Here is a 19,470-nt window from a genome sequence, read left to right as displayed (position 1 = left end):
AATTCATTTAAAAATATTGAAGGATTCCAATTTTATATGCTACGATTTTATTTTGTTATTAATGTATATATACTCCTATATTATATATTCTATGATTCTTATATTTTCAGATAATATTTTTAAAATTTTTTTAGTTTAATTTATTATTTTTACTCATCAGAATTTATTGTTTTTAATAATTATTTGTAGACATCAATTCAATTTCTTTAATTTAATAATTCAATAATATATTTTAATTATATATAATTAGAATGTGCTTTCTATCCCTTCTTCCTTTTTATTTTGTGTTTGGGTATAATGTTTGTAGTTTCTTTATTTTTATTTTTTCTATCTTAATTTTGCTAAATATTTTTATAATTTTGTTTTATATCAATTATTTTTTTTATGTATTTTGATTAATAGAATTATTTTTTAAAGACGTTTTAAATTTGTTATAATATTTTTATAAAAGTTGATTAATAGGTTTTTTTTCAAAAAATTTTTCTTAAAATTTGTTTAATGAGATCGTATTTTAATTTTTTTTCTTTATCTATTATATTCATTGATTATATTAATCTTCTATTACAATATATTTTTTATTTATTTCACACATTATTTATTTTACCTTCTTTTACTTCTTTTATTGTTTTCTTTATTTTATTTTTGATTTTTTATTTTATTTTTACTCCGCATATATAAATTTATTATAATTCATCACATGCATGTTCTTTTTGAATTTAAGTAACTTTTTAAGGTTATATTTTACTATTGATGCTCTATATTGTTTAGCATGTTTGTTTTTAATTTTTTAGTTATGTGTAAATATATTTATAAAAATATAATTTTATTTTGTCCAATATTTACTACCGCGTTTAGTAGATAAATAACAAAATTTTCATTTATTGTTATATTGATTGAGTTTGAAGATTTTATTTTTATTTTTATACATTTGTTTATATTGTATGATTTGTATTTGTGTTAGTGACATCACAACGGTTCATACATTTTAATATTTGTGTAACAAATCTTATAAATTGTTTTTACAAGTTATAATTTATTTTTGTTTTATTTGAATATTCAATTTTTAATAATAATTTTTATTTATTTATAAATATATTATTTCCTATTTTTATTTAAAAAAATTATAAAATAGTAAATATAAATTTTTTAATTTTATCCTTAATATTTAATTTTAGTTTTATTCTTGATATTTTAATATGTTTCAGTTATACTACTAAATAAATAACATTAAGTATAAATAATTAATTATACTAATTATTTGATTTGACCAAAATAAATATTAAATTACTTAATAAATAATAAATAAGAAAATAAAATAAATGAATTTAATTTAAATTTTTTACCTATTATTTTATATATATATACAAAATTAAAATGTATTTTATACTTTTTTTTCTCTTTTTTTTTGTACTTCCATTATAATCTTTGTAATTTTTTTATTTTGCCAAAATTTTCTATGATTTTGTTTTATATATTTTTTTTATGTATTTTGATTAATAGTTTTTAAGGGTGTTACTATTTTATGAGAATGATATAGCTTGAACTTTGGTTATTTAGGAATTTACTAAGTGACTAGAGTAGTTTCACACCACGAACCAACAAATGCCAGCAATTGGAATGATATACTTTTTTTTCTCTTTTTTTTCTCTTTCTAGACTCAATCCTTAGCCTTGATTTTGTATCTACTCTTCCTCTAACTCACTTTCTCTGCCTCTTAAGTTCGTCATTATGTCACTCAGTCTCGCTCTAAAGTATTGTTGGAAGATATTTTTATATTTTTTAAATATTATTTTTTATAACGAATATATTATGAGTTGTATTCAATTATATTGAATTGATTATTTTATTATTATTATATTATAGTTTTTTTTGTTATTTTTTTCAAAAATTTTTAAAGAATATCCATAAATAATCATGGGTATCTGTATTCGCTAAGGAGATAATTAAATAGGGGGACTTGCAACGAAAATGGAGAGCAAATGGGGGATATTTCTTTTTTAAATGGGAGCGAAGGACGGAAAAAGGGATCTGCTGCTGTACCCACACGAGTATCTATTACTATATCTAACTAACAACGAAAATTCAATTTAAGCCGATTTGAGATAGGACACGTGAACTTTATTTGCATCGGGTTTTAAGATAATGAATCTAATTCGAATTTAGGATCCTAACAATAGACCTAGGTTGATCTTACTCACTTGATTTAATATTTTGAGTCATTACTGTAATAAATACTATACTATTAAATATGATTATATTTAGTATATATAAAAGTTAAGTATACTTATAATAGATTTTATTATAATCAAACTAAAAAAATTCTAATTATCTTTTTTTTTTAATTTTAAATATTATTTACTATCTTATTGAAAAAGTGAATAATAATAATCATTCACATAATTAAAATAGATCATCCTAATATACACATGACACTACATATATCAAGGATTATTATATGTGATAAATTATTTCTTTATTTTTCTAAAGATAATTTATATGTAAATTAACTAATCTTTATAACATACGATCTATTGCATAAATTTTCTCCTCTTAATATGGATAAATTGATAAATTTAACATATAAAATATAATTTATATTATTTAACATAAGAAATAAGTAACTTAAACTAATTATCTAAGACAATAAATATAATAGTACAAATACCTATATATTTATTAGTATTAAAAAAATATACAAATAATATAAACATGATTTTGTTTGTAGAAAAACAATAATAAAGGTTATTAATTAAGTTAATTACATAATAAAAAATTATAAATAATTTTTAAATAATAATAAAAAATAAGATCACTATTTTCACATACTATAAAGTTTTTTAAAAAAAATTTAGACGATAAATCAATCCTCAATAAATTATACATTAACTCTGTTAAACAAATTAAATGATATATTAGATATTACTATTTGTGTACTAATATATATATATACAATTATACATACATATGTATGTATTATCGATTATTAAGTTATAATTAATTTCTAACTCAATTTTTGGTAATTAAAATTTAAATGATTAAAATTATTAAATGCTAAATATTTTGCAGTTAACTAATTTTATTTTTGTTATTAAAATTTTTAAAAAGGTGAGTTGTTAATCAATTCTGAATTCAAATTTAAATTTAAATTTGTGTAAAAAAATATTTTGAATTTTTTTAACTAACCAGAATTAATTTTAAAATAAAAAATTATTTTATACATCATATCATCATATTATAAAATAGTGTAGTCATTCATTTTTTTAATGGCAATGATGGTCAAATAAAATGATATAAAAATGGAAAAAAATATATTCCAATCTAGGAATAATAATTTATTTTTCAATAGAATAAATTATATATTGAATAACAAAAGTTATTATAGTTTCTTTTTACACAATTTAATATACTCAACTACGGTGTTTTGGTAATATTACCAAAAAATATTAATCAATCTAATAGCTTTTTTAATGACATAAGTTTATAAGTTTAGAAGCTTGAAAATTATGTCATAAAATATAAAATTTTAACCGGTAATAACATTGATCATATTGGTTGACTTCATGAATGAATATGATACCAATAAGTAAAACCGTCACAGTTAAATTTCAACAAAGGCAAATTTCCATAAGTAATTGTTCTACTTTCAAGACAAATACTAGTGTTTTCTTTCACTGTATTTTCCAACTCGGCAGGTCGAGAACTAATCCTCCACGAATTGAAGCTCCATTTGTTAAGGGTCTGCCGCCAGCCAATGAGTTGTTACATACACAAAGCGAAATTCGAAACTCTAATACTTACTTAGGTACCAAATCGGTTAAGACAAATACTAATTATTTTTAATATTTAACATTAAAAATAATTAAATTTTGATTTTAATTATAACTTTGTAAAATATTTATAGCAATAATCTTTTGTTTATTTTTTTTAATAAAAAAATTATATATTTTTATTAATTATTCCGTACAGTGTACGGGAACATACACTAGTTCTCTTTTAGGAATAGCAAAATAAGAGCTGTTGAAAGAGTATGAAAATAACCTTAAAAAGTGTGAAAATAACTCCCAACTTCTATCAAATTTATTTGACAAACTTTCACAGATAATCTTCTACTTAAGAAATTTTTTAGGATCTTTCTATCAATTCACTTTCATACTACTTAAGAAACTTTTTAGGATTTTTCTATTAATTCATTGTCATATCATTTTTAGTTGTCCAGGGTATTTCCTAATCCAACAAGCCAATGACAAATTCACTGTGAATCTAAGTCTTGGTTTGGTAAAGCTTTTACTTTTTGAAAGTGGCTTATGAAAGTTGTCTTCTAAAAGACAATTTTTTAAAAATTGCAGCACTTGTATTTAGTAAAATTAAATTAAAAATAACTTTTAATAAGCAAAAGCACCACAATTATGTTTGGTAAAACAGCTTTTAAAACTTAAAAAATTATAATGAACGTGTTTATAACGGAGAATAATTTATTTTTTCAAATTCTTTAAAATTTTATATAATATTTTAAAATAAAATAATTTTAAAATAAAAAATTCATAATAAACATAAATATAATAAATATTATTATATATCTATTTTACATATGTATATACACGTTATTATAATTTTGACTAATATTCATCCAAAAAATTTTATGATTGGTTTTCATAAACCAAGTCAACCTCTTCACATTTCAAAGAACAGATAAAAAACAAACAAACATAATAGATCTACTGAAAAAATACAAAAATAACGCACAAAAAAATAATATAAATAGATAGAAGTTCATACCTAATATGTGATAGAGATGTATTTGTGTTGAAATTTGTGAAAATTAGGTTAAAAAATAAAAAATATATGAAGACTGTGTTAGAATTTATAAAGGTTAGGATGAAAAGTTAGAAATATATGAGGATTTCAATGGCAATATAACAGCAGAAAATATGTACGGGAAAATAAATAAAATTTGATAAGCACAAACCAGCTTTAAAAAGCTCCCGCTTAGGTGCTTTCAAAAGCACCCATAACTTTTAAAAGCCACAAGTACAAGTACTTGACTTTTTAATTTACTAAATGCAAAATGAAGTACTTGTGCTTTTCTCTTAAAAAAAACTTTACCAAACCCAGCCTAAGTTCTATTTAAAAGTTTCTATTTAAAAGTCTGCTGTTGCTGGTCAATAGACTGTTATATTCAAGGCAGAATTCGAATAGAAATAAAACCGTTGTAGCAATTTAAGGATCTTTCTATCATTTCATGGTCAATAACTACTATAGTGCACACCGTTCAAATTGCTACACTCAATCACATATTAGTAGTTAATGACATAAATAAAATAAGATAAAACCATAGTTTTCTTTATAATTTGAACGAGTGCCAAAAAAGCAAACGGTCCTTTGAGAGTTTGAGTGCAACAAGCCAACAACTAGGCACAACCAACATGAGCTCCACAACGTAGATAAATGTATTAACACTTTTCTGACACCACCTAAAATAAATATGCTTGATTACATTAAAAAAATGGAGCTAAGAAAAAGTACTCTATAGTACAAAACCTATCCAGTACAAGCTCAATGAATAGTACAATCCCAATCTCAAAATGTTAGGACTGTATTTAAAGGTTGTTCATCGAAACCATAGGTGTAAAGGGAACATTGTTGTTATTATTGAAAACACGATAGGTCACAAAAACAGACACACAAAGTGCAGCTACTGATAGTACTAGTGAGAAGGCACTGGCAATACTCCATGAAGTACTTGACCCTGTTGATCCTGAACTTCCATGCAAAGAACTGCCGATAGATATATCGATGGGAACCCAATTGCAGCTGATCGAGTAGTGCCCGGAACCATGCCATGGTTGACCGTTTTCTGGATACCAGAATGCAACGGACATCATACTGGTTGCACCAATGGTAAATTGCACATCCTGCAAGGTATTTTTTTTTTTTTTATCATTTTACTTGCTATCCAAGAGACACTACTACAGCATTGATAAGACAATCATATCTCAGATTCAAGTTGTCTGAGTTATTATATACAAATGAGAAGTGACAGAGTTAGGCTATGCTTAGAAGAATGTAAATGAAGGGAGATAAGGAGTGAAAGACACAAAGCTAACGAAACCATGTTTTGAAGTATTGCTTTTGAGGGAAGAGTGGCATGGCCTGTGAGGGGCAACCTGTCCCTTCCTTGCCATCCAGAAACTCTATTTGTCGACCCTCCAAATCGGGTGGTCAAGGAGGAACACACTCGTAAAATAATTCTTGTCATTTTCTTCTATCATAAACAATGTTAAACAACCAAACAAAAGACTAGCATGATCTTGTTCATTCTAGCCATTCTTTTCTCCACTCTTCATAGAACTCCCAAATATATCCTTAAATTTGACTACTGCTTCTATAACCAGCAGATCACAAAGAAAGGGCATGGTCTAAAGCATAAGTTTGCATAAAAGCATTCTTAAATTAGGAAGTTAAGAACAAGGCCATATTTGTTTTCCAAAACCAAAGTTGTTTCAGAGTTTATTAACTTACTTGGAGTCCTCTGTGAAAGAACATAAACCAAAATTGATAAATAATGAAACTCAGATGTAGCCCAACAATAACACTCCAGATATGCAAGGTTAATGGAAAAGAAAATTACAGATGCAGAACTTAACTGATGAATATATGGATAGATCAATGCAATCTTTAAGCAAATAAATTTTCTGAATGCAGCATATTGGTTTCTATGTCCAAACCTGTTGAAGGTGATCCATGGTCCTCAAAGGCCTAGAAAATTCAAAAATGTATGTGCCTTTTTTCCCATCCTCTGCATATGGACTCTCATCTTCCACAAAACCTGGTATATAAAAATTTGTAAGCAACAATTCAGAACAAAATGATACAACAACAAAAGCAATACTCAGTTCATCATTGTTTGCAACACTCAGTTCATTCTCTTGTTGGCTTTTAATTATCCAGAAATAGATATATAGACAAACACATGTGGTAATATTTTCCTTGAGTGGTACTTGTCTAACAACACTCAACGTACTCGTCCACTTCATATATCAATCTCGAATCCTCTGGTTTACATCTCCCTCAATTTCCATCATTTCAGGTAACGGATTCGAGATATGTAAACCTTGTGTCATGTAGCATGGTCCATTTAAATATATTGTACTGTGCTTGGGACAAATATAAATTAATGAAATAAATATAAAAAAAATAATAATTTCACAACAAGGAGCAATATACAATAAAGCTGGATATCCTTTTTTAACAATTACTTAACTTTTGGGAGTTAGTGGGAGATTAATCTGCCAGATGGCAGCAATCACACATTACTGAAAGCAAGTGGTGTTACATGTATAATAAACGTTTAAAGTGTAGTTAGCAATATCTCACAAGGGTCATACATGACAAAGTGTATGTCACATACATGAAACATTCAATTCATGAATATATATTGATATAACTTGGTATACTTCAACTCAAAACTCAAAAAGTATTGTTTTAGGGCTCCTATCACTGCCGGTCTGAATTAGGATTTGAACTATGATATTTTGTTCAACTAAAGGTAATAAAAAGGACAATATATTTGATTTTGAATCTCCAAAAGAATTACTCACCTGAGTGAACAGTAAAGCTGCTATGCCACCACACACCCTTCCAGTCATTCTGTGCACTAGAGTCATTAGCTGAAAAAGGACAAAAGATCAACCTTTAATACAAAATTAGATATAAACAGAAAATTATCAACAAATGAATGGGAAGAACACATTAAGAAATCTAATTTTGTGGTAGGAAATATCTTTCCTTTCAGTTTCAAGTTTCGAACTCCGAAAAGAGATTAGAAATGCATAATCACAATCACATTACCCTAAATACCGGAAGCAATTGGATATTTGCTAGTCTCAAATCAAAAGCATAGATGGAATGACAAAATGTCCAATAAATTTCTGGATAATATCCTCCAACACATTCAAACATACTCATGATTAAAATAATGATATTGTAGAGAAAAGGAAAACAACATCATCTCATCTTGCATTACGAAGCTTTATAAGTTATATTTTATTTCATACCTCACAAAGCACTTCAGCCAGAAAGTATGTGATGCCTTATGAAAACCCACATAGACAAACAAATGAATTGATGGAGACAGTAACTACAAATACTATGGATACTGCTTGCTATTATTGTGTTGAGTCTTAAGATTCATCAACTGTGGTCCCTACTAGTACTTGCTACAACTGTACTTGTAAATCTTGAGTCAGCCATTTTTTGACTTAATTATCACTTGTACCTGAGTTATGCACTCAAAAGTTGTAATCTTAGAACAGAAAATACTTAATTCTCACTCTTTTTGTCCTCAACTACACAAATAGGTGACTTAATTTTGGAGCTTCCCCTTCATCAAATGTGCATAAAGCCCCCTTAAAGTAATTAAAGACATCGTACACATGCTAAAATCCAATCACTGCATAGTGCATCATTACATAATCATTTAGGGATCACATTTTCTAGTGAAGCAGCATCAATTTTAAATGAGGAAGGGACAAAGATTATTTTAGCAAAACTTATCCACAAACAATTAAATAGTAACTCAGGATGTTAATGTCACATCACATGCAAATCCCAATCTGTCATGGATAAACTAAGGCAATGAATAACCCCTCCTTGTGCATGGCTTTATTGGCTAAAAATGAAAATTCTATTTGCATTAACGTATAATCTGAAGTTTGTGAAGAATATTAATAGACAAACAAACTAAATAATTTACAGTAGAAAATACATGTGAGGAAGATAAACCTTTGAAGGGTAAAAGACAATACTTGTAACCGGATGCATGTACCAAGCATGTGAAGAGGATTAAGAAAAAAGACATTAATACTTGAACAGATGGCACAAGTATCAATTATTTTAAGGTTAGTGAACAAGAGTTAAGTCATGTAAGCAATGATCATGCTCATACATAATGTCTGTATACTGAACTGTCCATAATCTGACCAGAGAAAATTCAAGATTTCAGCCAGTTCTCTAGACTGCGGAGGATCTCAGGTTTCCAAATTATGAAGTGAACTATTAAGTGGAAAAGATAAAAGAATATTTTCTGCCCAATAGCTTTGAACTCTATTTGAATATTCATTAGTACATTTTCATGTTGCTTTTACTACTTAAATAAACATACAACTCCCACTTAGTGTGAGATACATTTATACCTACCAGGACCTGAAGGACTGGTTCCATCGAGATATCTACAGTGTGGATTCCAGGAATAGAGATCAACCAAGTGACCAAACCTGCACCAGAAAATATAGGAAACCAAATGAACATAACAGGCAAAAAGGGAACCCTACTACAGTCGGGCTTATCTGAAAAATGTCAACTGATGCAGTGAAAGTCAACAAATTTTGCCATTCATCATTCATCACCTGTCACCTCCATTTCCTTCCCCATTGTCTAGGGGATTACCACCATAAAGCCTTCCCGGAATAGCATTTCCAATAGAAAAGTGCATAATGTCAACTTCATGACCTTTGCAGCTCTTGTTAGTGCATGAGGTTGAGTCTTGTGTGCAACCACCCATCTTATAACAATTCAACACAATTTATCATTTAATGTTTCAAAAAATTCTTCCAAAAACAAAAAAAGAAAGAAGCAAAGCTTCAAGAAAATTCGAATGACATAGAACATTATCAAATTGCACCATCTTACTCTATGATAAGTGGCATCCTCACCAATTTGAAACATGAGAGCTACAGAAGGACATTTGTTGCCTTCCCTGCATTAAAAAAATAAACACCAACTGAAGAAAAGTATGTTGAAAATTAATCCATAACAGATTCCTTTTTTGTTTTCTTTTTCAAAATATTCTCTTTATTCTTTTCCAATCAGCTCGGACACTCTATGACATAAGCAACTATTCCTTAAAGCAATCATTTGGAACTACTACAATCTAAACTTCATTAACTAGAATGAAGATTTAAACGCATAACAAAATGAAAATAATAAGAAATTATAATTAAAAAATTTGAGTATATGCAACTTTCTTACCCTTTAGAGTAAGCATAATCAGAATCAACTTGCACCAGAAAGAAAATATCGTGGCCATCATGCAAACTCTGCAACAAATCCATAATCACTATATGAATTGAAAGAAAATAAAGAAGAGAAACTTCAATCCAATCCAATTAAATTAAATTAATTCTGAATATGTAAAAAAGTTCCGGACCTTAACAGTCATTTTTCCACCTTTGAACTCCTTATCATCATCGGGGTCAAGCGCGGGGAGAAGCCGGAACTGCGAGTAATCAATGTCCTTCCATTCGTCGGCATGTCCATCAAGTGTAACAACACCTGGTCTGAACTCGGCCTCCACTCGGATCTCCGAGTTCGACTCGCAGCTCCACTCACCCGATTCCTCGTGCGAGTCAACTCGTCCAAACAAGAACGATCCCAAGGATGCAAAAACAAACACCACAAACAGTACCCGAACCATTTTCTATTGATTCTATCCGTTACAACTCACGACAACGTGAGTTTGTGCAAAGCAAATAAAAGGCAACAAAAAAAAGAAAATAATAGTAATAATAATGACAGCAATAATAATGAAAATGGATTTAGTTGTGCTTGTTGTGTTCTCTTATTTAAATGTTGTAATAACAACAATGAAAATTTGTATCGTATGGCGGCTTTGAATTCAGCAAAAAAAGGAAAAAATGTGGAATATAGTGAATTGGAGTAGGGAGGACCGAAGGATCGTGATTTTGACTTTTCGTTCTTGTTCAAAGGGAGTGGGCTCAGCTGAATAAGTAGGACTGTAGCTGGAAAATGAGATTTGTTTGAGATGTAAAACTGAAATGCCGAAAGTACCCTTGTCAATTATCAGCCATCAGCATCATTCAATACTAGTCGTTAGCTCATTACCAAGTTCCCTATCGTCGAGACTCATAACCGTTGTGGTTCACTCTTTGACGGCGCCACCGTGTTAGCCATCGCCTACCAGACTGCGGTTACTTCTTCCCCCTTTGCCCAGCTGCAGCAGCAAGCAGCGACACCACCTACTCCCTTTCTCTATTTTCCTCCCTGTCAAGCCTCGGTTGCTTTTCCCCTCTCACCATCCTTTTCAACACACCACCAAACCAAAACAATCATACTTTCCAGGATCTGATCGGAACAAAAAATTTTAGACGGTCCAACGTAAGAGAGGAAGACAGAGAAAGAGGGGGGGATTGTATTTTATGAGGATAAAATTCTCCTTTTTTTTCCCTTAATGTCCGGAACTTAAAAAAAATAAATAAATGTAATATGATCAATATATGTTCGAGCGTATGATTATTTAAGGATTATAACCGGCAAGATAAGGAGTTATGGTTCAAATAGTATTGTTCATACCCTGTCCCAATAATAAAGGTCCAGGATCCAAGCAAAAAGGCTCAACCCAAAGGGTTGGCCCTCACCCAGTACCAGCCTTCATCCTCAGAAGTCGGTACTAAGCACGACCTGCTCCAAAGAAGTCGGATACGAGGGTTAGCTGGCAGATAACACTCATTCGAATGAGTAACTGTCCCTAGAAACTCTCCAACCACTTCATAGAGCCATATCTTAACCTCCCTAAGATATGGGAACGGTTATCCACCTAAAAAGGTGGCACTACTTCAGCGGTGGTTATTGGTTCACCACTATAAATACCCTGACATCCCTCAGGTATCACTAAGTCCAATACATTCTAAACTTGCTCACACTCTTGCTAACTTAGGCATCGGAGTGTCTTTGCAGGTACCACCCACCATTCTTTCACACGTACAAGTCGGACGGAGGAACACCGAGTTTCAGGTTCACTCGATAGTCACCTCCCTCACACGTTTGGGCCAACCAACGCCATCCGGCCCACTAATCTCTGGTTACCCACCGTAACATTGGCGCCGTTGCCGGGGACCCGTGAGATCAACCAGTGATGGCGGAAAGATCCCCTGAAGAGGGTCATGTGGAGACAGATTCCGAACAAGAGAATTTGAACACTGGAAACAATGAGGCAGATCAGACCCTCCACCAGGAAGTCAATGACCAACATAGGGAAGGCACCTCCGGAATCAAAAATCCGAAGGTGAACTCCTCGGAGGGGCGCGAGTCAGAAAAAGAAGGACCCTCCCACGCTAGTGAACTTATGGGATTAATCCATAGCCGCCTCGAACAGCTAGAACAGGAGCGGGAACGACAAAGGGAAGCTGAAAGGAACCTAAAAGAGGAGATGGAGCGACGAAAAGAGTTAGAAAGAAAACTCTTAAAGTTAGAATCCTCCCTCAAAGGTCGGAATTCCCACGACGATAGAGAAGATTCTCCCTTAGGAGAGAAAGATCCGTTTAGCGAGGACATAATGAGGGCAAAAGTTCCGAGAAACTTTAGAAGCCCCGATATGGACCTCTACGATGGAACCACCGACCCAAAGCATCATCTGAGCAACTTTAAAAGTCGGATGTATCTGACCGACGCTTCTGACGCTACGCGATGCAAAGCTTTCCCGACAACCTTGTCAAAAGCAGCGATGAAGTGGTTCGACAGTCTCCCTCCGAGGTCAATTACCAGCTTTGAAGACCTCTCAAGAAAATTCTTGATGAGGTTCTCCATCCAGAAGGACAAAGTAAAACATGCACCAAGTCTCCTGGGAATAAAACAGGAGGTCGGGGAGTCCTTACGGGCCTATATGGAAAGGTTCAACAAAACATGTTTGGAGATTCAAGACCTGCCCACTGAAGCAGTCATCATGGGGCTAGTCAATGGTCTTAGAGAAGGTCCCTTCTCACAGTCCATATCAAAAAGACACCCCGCCTCTTTAAATGATGTACAGGAAAGAGCTGAAAAGTACATCAATATGGAAGAAAACGCTAGGCTAAGAGACCCGAGTTTGCGACTCGGACACCCTCCCCCAACGAAAGAAAGGGAGAGGGAAGCGAAGAAGAAGGAAGAGCTCGGCCTCGATAGGCCAAGGAAATATCACTCTTATACTCCATTGAAAGTTCCCGTAGTGGACGTATACAGAGAAATTTGCAATACTGAAAGGCTGCCTCCCCCCAGACCCATTAAAAATAAAAAAGGGGGGAGCCGCGGGGATTACTGTGAGTACCATAAGATATATGGGCACTCTACAAACGACTGTTACGACCTCAAAAATGTAATAGAAAAGCTGGCCAGAGAAGGTCGGCTTGACAGATATCTCATAGAAAGGTCGGACGGCCATGGAAAAAGAAAGCGAGAAGATACGGATAGAAGAGACCCACCACCACAAACTCCGGAGAGACATATCCATATGATCTCAGGAGGGTTTGCGGGAGGGGGGCTCACAAAATCCTCTCGTAAAAGACATCTCAAGAGAGTTTACCAGGTTGAAGAGGGGTCCTCCGACCTCCCAACCATTTCATTCACAAAGGAAGATGGGCGAGGAATAATCCCTGGGCACGACGACCCAGTGGTAATCACCATGATCCTGGCAAATGCCCATCTACACAGAACACTAGTAGACCAAGGAAGCTCGGCGGACATCCTCTTCAAGCCCGCCTTCGACAAACTAGGTTTAGATGAGAAAGAGTTAAGAGCCTACCCCGACACCTTGTACGGATTAGGTGACACGCCAATAAAGCCACTAGGATTTTTGCCCCTCCACACCACTTTTGGAAAAGGGGAGAAGACAAAGACTCTGAGTATAGACTTCATAGTCATCGACGTGGGATCGGCCTATAATGCTTTAATCGGCAGAGCTACCCTTAACCGACTCGGAGTGGTGGTATCGACACCCCATCTCTGCATGAAGTTCCCGACCTCGTCGGGGATAGCAACGGTGAGGGGAGATCAGAAGTTGGCAAGAAAGTGCTACAATGAAAGCCTAAACCTGAGAGGAAAAGGCAAAGAAGTTCACACAATAGAACTCGGGGGAGCAAGGGTTAAAGAAGAACTGCGACCACAGCCCGGGGGAAAAACTGAGGAGATTCAGGTCGGCGAAGAGGAAGGAAAAAACACTCACATAGGAGCCAACCTAGGGGAAACCCTGAGACAAGGGTTGATTAAGCTCCTAAGAGATAACTCAGATCTCTTCGCCTGGAAGGCCTCCGACATGCCTGGGATAGATCCCGAGCTCATGTCTCACAAGCTCTCGGTCTACTCAGGGTCCCGACCTGTGCAACAAAGAAGACGCAAGCTCGGTCTAGAACGAGCCCTAGTAGTAGAAGAGCAAGTGCAGGCGCTCCTAGAAGTCGGCTTCATCAGAGAAGTCAAATATCCAACATGGCTAGCCAACACAGTGCTAGTCAAAAAACAAAATGGTAAATGGAGAATGTGCGTCGACTACACCGACTTAAATAAGGCATGTCCCAAGGACCCTTATCCACTACCAAGTATTGACACCCTAGTGGACTCTAGCTCGGGGTATCAATACCTATCATTCATGGACGCCTACTCCGGATATAACCAAATCCCGATGTATGAACCAGACCAGGAAAAAACATCATTCATCACGCCCAGAGCCAACTATTGCTACGTGGTCATGCCATTTGGGTTGAAAAATGCAGGGGCCACATATCAGAGGCTGATGAATAAGGTGTTTGCCCCCCACTTAGGGAGCTTAATGGAAGCATATGTCGACGATATGTTAGTAAAAACCAAGGAGAAGGTCGACCTCCTATCCGACCTCTCGCAAGTCTTTGACACCATAAGGTTGCACGGGATGAGACTAAATCCTGCAAAGTGCGCCTTCGCAGTGGAGGCAGGAAAATTTCTAGGATTCATGCTAACACAAAGAGGGATCGAAGCCAATCCCGACAAGTGTAGAGCTATCCTAGAGATGAAAAGCCCGACTTGTTTGAGAGAGGTCCAACAGCTGAACGGCCGACTAGCAGCTCTCTCCAGATTTCTGGCAGGATCAGCATTAAGATCCCTTCCACTGTTCTCCCTACTGAAAAAGGGGCACCAGTTAGAGTGGACTCCCGAATGCGAGGAGGCGTTCCAGGAGTTCAAAAGATTCTTAAGCCAACCTCCTATCTTGACCCGACCTATAGCCGGAAAAGACCTCGTCCTATACCTATCCGTGGCAGACAAGGCCGTCTCAGCAGCCTTGATAAGAGAAGATGAGGTCAGTCAGCACCCAATCTACTTCATCAGTAAAGTTCTACAGGGCCCTGAGCTAAGGTATCACAAATTAGAAAAGTTTGCCTACTCCTTAGTAATAGCCTCGCGAAGGCTGCGGCCTTACTTTCAAGCTCACACAATAAGAGTCCGCACAAACCAACCCATGAAGCAAATCCTCCAAAAAACGGATGTTGCAGGAAGAATGGTCCAATGGGCAATAGAGCTCTCCGAGTTCGACTTGAAGTACGAAACTCGGACGGCGATTAAAGCCCAGTGCCTCGCCGACTTCATTGCAGAATATGCAGGGGACCAAGAGGACAAACCGACTACCTGGGAACTCTATGTGGATGGATCCTCCAATAAAACAGGAAGCGGCGCAGGCATAATATTGGTAGATGAAAGGGGAACCCAGATAGAGGTTTCCCTCAAGTTTGAATTCCCAGCTTCAAATAATCAGGCAGAATACGAAGCCTTGATCGCAGGATTGAAGCTGGCAGAAGAGGTCGGTGCTATGAAGGTGATGGTATACAGCGACTCCCAAGTGGTGACCTCCCAAATAAGTGGGGAATATCAGGAAAAGGACCCAAATATGAAAAGGTACTTGGAAAAAGCTTCGGAGCTCCTGGGGCGCTTTGCAGAAACCGAGGTGAAACACATAACTCGGGATCTAAACAGCAGAGCAGACGCCCTATCCAAGCTAGCAAGTACCAAGCCGGGAGGAAATAACAGAAGCCTGATTCAAGAGACTCTCCAGGAACCTTCAGTGGTAAAAACGGAAGACACACTAGAAGTCTTTGAAGTGGTCGGATTAAACCTCGGATGGATGAACCCCTTAGTCGAATACCTAAAATTCGACATCCTCCCTAAGGAGGAAAAAGAAGCCCAGAAAATCCGAAGGGAAGCACAACACTATACCTTGGTGAAAAATATTCTCTATAGAAGGGGGATATCAACACCATTGTTAAAGTGTGTACCGACCTCAAAAGCCACCGAGGTGTTGGAGGAGGTACATAGTGGAATCTGCGGGAACCACCTCGGAGCCAGGTCATTGGCCAGGAAAGTGATCCGAGCTGGATTCTACTGGCCAACCTTACAGAAAGATGCCACAGAATTTGTGAAAAAGTGCCAGCCATGTCAGATGCATGCAAATTTCCACGTGACTCCCCCAGAAGAGCTCATTAGTATCACTTCTCCATGGCCCTTTGCAAAATGGGGAATGGATTTATTAGGTCCTTTTCCCCAGGCGCCAGGACAAGTTAAATACCTAATAGTGGGAATAGATTATTTCACAAAGTGGATAGAAGCAGAGCCACTGGCCACCATCACTGCACAAAGAAGTCGGAGGTTCCTCTACAAAAATATAATTACAAGGTATAGGATACCTTATTCCATTACCACGGATAACGGAACCCAGTTCACCGACTCCACCTTTAGAAGCCTAGTAGCCAGTATGAGCATCAAACACCAGTTCACCTCAGTGGAACACCCACAAGCCAATGGGCAAGCCGAAGCAGCCAACAAAATCATACTGGCAGGGCTGAAGAAAAGATTACAAGAGGCGAAAGGAGCTTGGGCTGAAGAGCTCCAACAAGTACTATGGGCTTACAGAACAACCCCCCAATCCGCCACTGGAGAAACACCCTTCCGACTAGTCTATGGCGTAGAAGCCATGATCCCAATAGAGGTCAATGAGCAAAGCCCAAGAGTGATCTTCCACGACGAGATCAGGAATATACAGGGACACAAAGAAGAGCTCGACTTGCTCCCTGAAGTCCGAGAAGAAGCTCAGATAAGAGAAGCAGCGTTGAAACAAAGGATGACTACAAGGTACAACAAAAAAGTCATTCGAAGGAGTTTCACCCCTGACGACTTAGTCTTAATCAGAAACAACATTGGAGTCAACAAATCGGGGGAGGGAAAGCTCGCTGCTAATTGGAAAGGACCATACAAGGTCAAGGAGGTCTTAGGAAAGGGCTATTATAAGGTGACCGACTTAGGCGGCACCGAGTTACCAAGGTCATGGCATGCTTGTAATATGAAAAGGTACTACAGTTAAAAGCAAACTCTACTCCCTGATGTACTCTTTTCCCAGCTTCATGATTTTTTCCCAGAATCAAAGGGTTTTTTCTGGAGAAGGGTTTTTAACGAGACATCATAGTAGGGGCTAAGGGAAATAAATTATCAAAAACCCTTAGTAGCAATAAGGTACCTCCTCAACTAATAAAGATCTTTTTTTTAAATATCTCTTTTAAATTCCCTTTTTTATTCTCTTTCTACGAAACGCGCCGATTTAAGCTCGACAAAACGTGAAAATCCCATGAACCGACCTAGATGGTCGTCAGGATAAAACGACGAGGTACAAGTCGGCGTAAAGAGGTTATAGAAGTCGATCATGATAAACTCGGGAGCAGTCCGACTCATAAGTCAGAATGCGAAACCGAGTAAAATTAAAATGAATCGCAAAAGTAGCCTAAGTCACGAAAAGCTCAATAAAACGAAATTGAGTACTAGGAATAACAAAAAGAGATAAGAAAAACTACGAAAAATTGTAAAGCTGCCTTGAAGATCAAAGGAGATTCAGAAAAGCAGGCAAGCCCCAAAGAAAAGGTTTTTCTAGAAAAAGATCAAAGAATCAAAAGAACCACGAAAAGCATGCGCGCATAAGGTAACTCAAAACCCTTATCCAAAGAGGGCATTTATTTAACGTTAAATTAAACCCTTGTTAAAAAAGGGCATCATAAATTGTTTTGTTTACGGCCTTAAAAGGCCAAAAAACTGTTCAAAACACCAACAAATAAATATGAAGAGTTTAAAAAGAGGGGCCCACAGGCCGGGCCCCAATAGCCAAAATCACTTTTTAAGAGGATCACCACCAGCAGAGTCAGGGGGAACGCCAGGAGCAGGAGTCGAAGAGGAAGTCGGAAGAATGGTAGAGGAACTCGGAGCGTCCTTAGAGCGAGGAGGGGACTCTACGATCCTCTGCCCCCGAGTCTTTAAATCAGACTCAGACTCCACTATGGGGACAGGAGGATCCACGATGGCGCCATCAATAACAATCTTATCGGGGTCCAAAGGAGAAAGGTCCAAGTCAGGAGCAATAACTCCGACCTGTTCCTTGAAAATCCTCCAGGCCTCATCAGCACCATCCGCAATAGAGTCCTCCAACTCGGTGTAGGCCTTCCGAGCATTCAGCAAATCGTTCTTTACAGACACAAGATCAGCAAATAAACTATTGTAGCTGGCTTGCGCTGCTTTCCTCAAATCTACCTCCATGTTGCATTGGGCCTGCAACTTCTGCCCCTTCTCCCGAAGACTGTCCCTCTCCTCCTTCAGCTTGGCGACTTTCCCCTCCAACTCCCTCTCATGCTCCTGATATATGCGAAGCCTACCCTCCAGCTCCTCGACCCTCGAGGTCGTCCCTAAAGAGCTGATAGGAGTCTTCTCAAATATATCCAAGAGTTTGCCACAAACCCCCGCCGTCTTGAGACTCTCCTCAACCACAGTAGTGAGGTAGTGCCGAACAGAAACATCATCCATACTCATACGAGCATGAGGATAGATGTTCTTTCGGACGAACGCAAGAGCGTCCGCCTCACCAGAAGCGCCAGACTCTAAGGTCTTGCGCTTCTTCAGCTCTGGTTCGGGAGTAGGTCGGACGGAAGGGGGTGGCAGAGAGGAAGCAGAGGAAGAAATCACAATAGGTTGGGAGGGAGTCCCAACATTCCGAGGAGGAGGATAAGGAGAGACAACCACCCTAGCACCACCAGATCTAGCGCGAGACTTCGCCTTGGCTTCCTGAACCCTCTGGAAAGACTCTTGAGCATTTTTCTTTGCCATCTCTACAAAAACAAATTGGCAGCTATAAATCAGACAAGTCGGTAAAAGAAGTTGCAAGTCGGAGATAAATGAAAAACGCAAAAAGCTACCTAGTTGCGACTGGACAAAGGTCGGCGACCCCTGGAGAAACTTTTTGGTATCCAAATATGGGGCCCTCCCCCACACTTCTCGGAGGAACCCCACAATGGCCGCCTCCACCTCATCCAGGTCGTCCAGACCATATTTCTCGCAGGGAGAGGCCTCTAGCCAATATAAAGGGAACCGGGGAGAAGAATCATCATCCAAGAAAAAGGGGTGGTGACCCTCTACTGCTTGAACTTTGAAAAAATAGTTTTTGAAATCATGAAAGGATTCGTCAAAAAGGGTAAAAAGCCTCCGACCTTGAATGGCACGGAAGGACACCCACTGTTGCTTATTATTTAACCCACTGAAGGGCTTGGTCATATGGAAGAGATAGAAGAAAATCCTCAGAGAAGTCGGAAACTCTAAGGCCTGGCTGATGAATTGGTAAATTTTCAAAAAACCCCAAGAGTTGGGGTGAAG

At 36.4% G+C, this 19,470-nt stretch overlaps 1 protein-coding gene and 1 pseudogene across 1 annotated transcript; both read right to left on the bottom strand.

The window, feature by feature from the left end:
• Positions 1-5,319: 5,319 nt before the first annotated feature.
• Positions 5,320-11,349, bottom strand: LOC107617597 (heme binding protein). The gene is made up of 8 exons (XM_016319395.3): positions 10,205-11,349; positions 10,027-10,094; positions 9,688-9,754; positions 9,405-9,559; positions 9,196-9,272; positions 7,599-7,667; positions 6,726-6,826; positions 5,320-5,912 (listed from the first exon to the last, which is right to left on the bottom strand). Exons 1-8 carry the CDS (start codon positions 10,469-10,471, stop codon positions 5,598-5,600), a joined length of 1,119 nt encoding a protein of 372 aa, XP_016174881.1. The 5' UTR covers positions 10,472-11,349; the 3' UTR covers positions 5,320-5,597.
• A 6,563-nt stretch (positions 11,350-17,912) lies between these two features.
• LOC148544012 (uncharacterized) lies at positions 17,913-18,927 on the bottom strand (annotated as a pseudogene).
• Positions 18,928-19,470: the final 543 nt, after the last annotated feature.

The sequence above is a fragment of the Arachis ipaensis genome, chromosome B9 (assembly GCF_059453495.1).
Source record: "Arachis ipaensis isolate K30076 ecotype BB chromosome B9, ASM5945349v1, whole genome shotgun sequence".
In the NCBI taxonomy this organism is placed as follows: Eukaryota; Viridiplantae; Streptophyta; class Magnoliopsida; order Fabales; family Fabaceae; genus Arachis; species Arachis ipaensis.
Note: the sequence above shows the minus strand (reverse complement) of the source record. Positions and strands in the feature narration are given on the sequence as shown.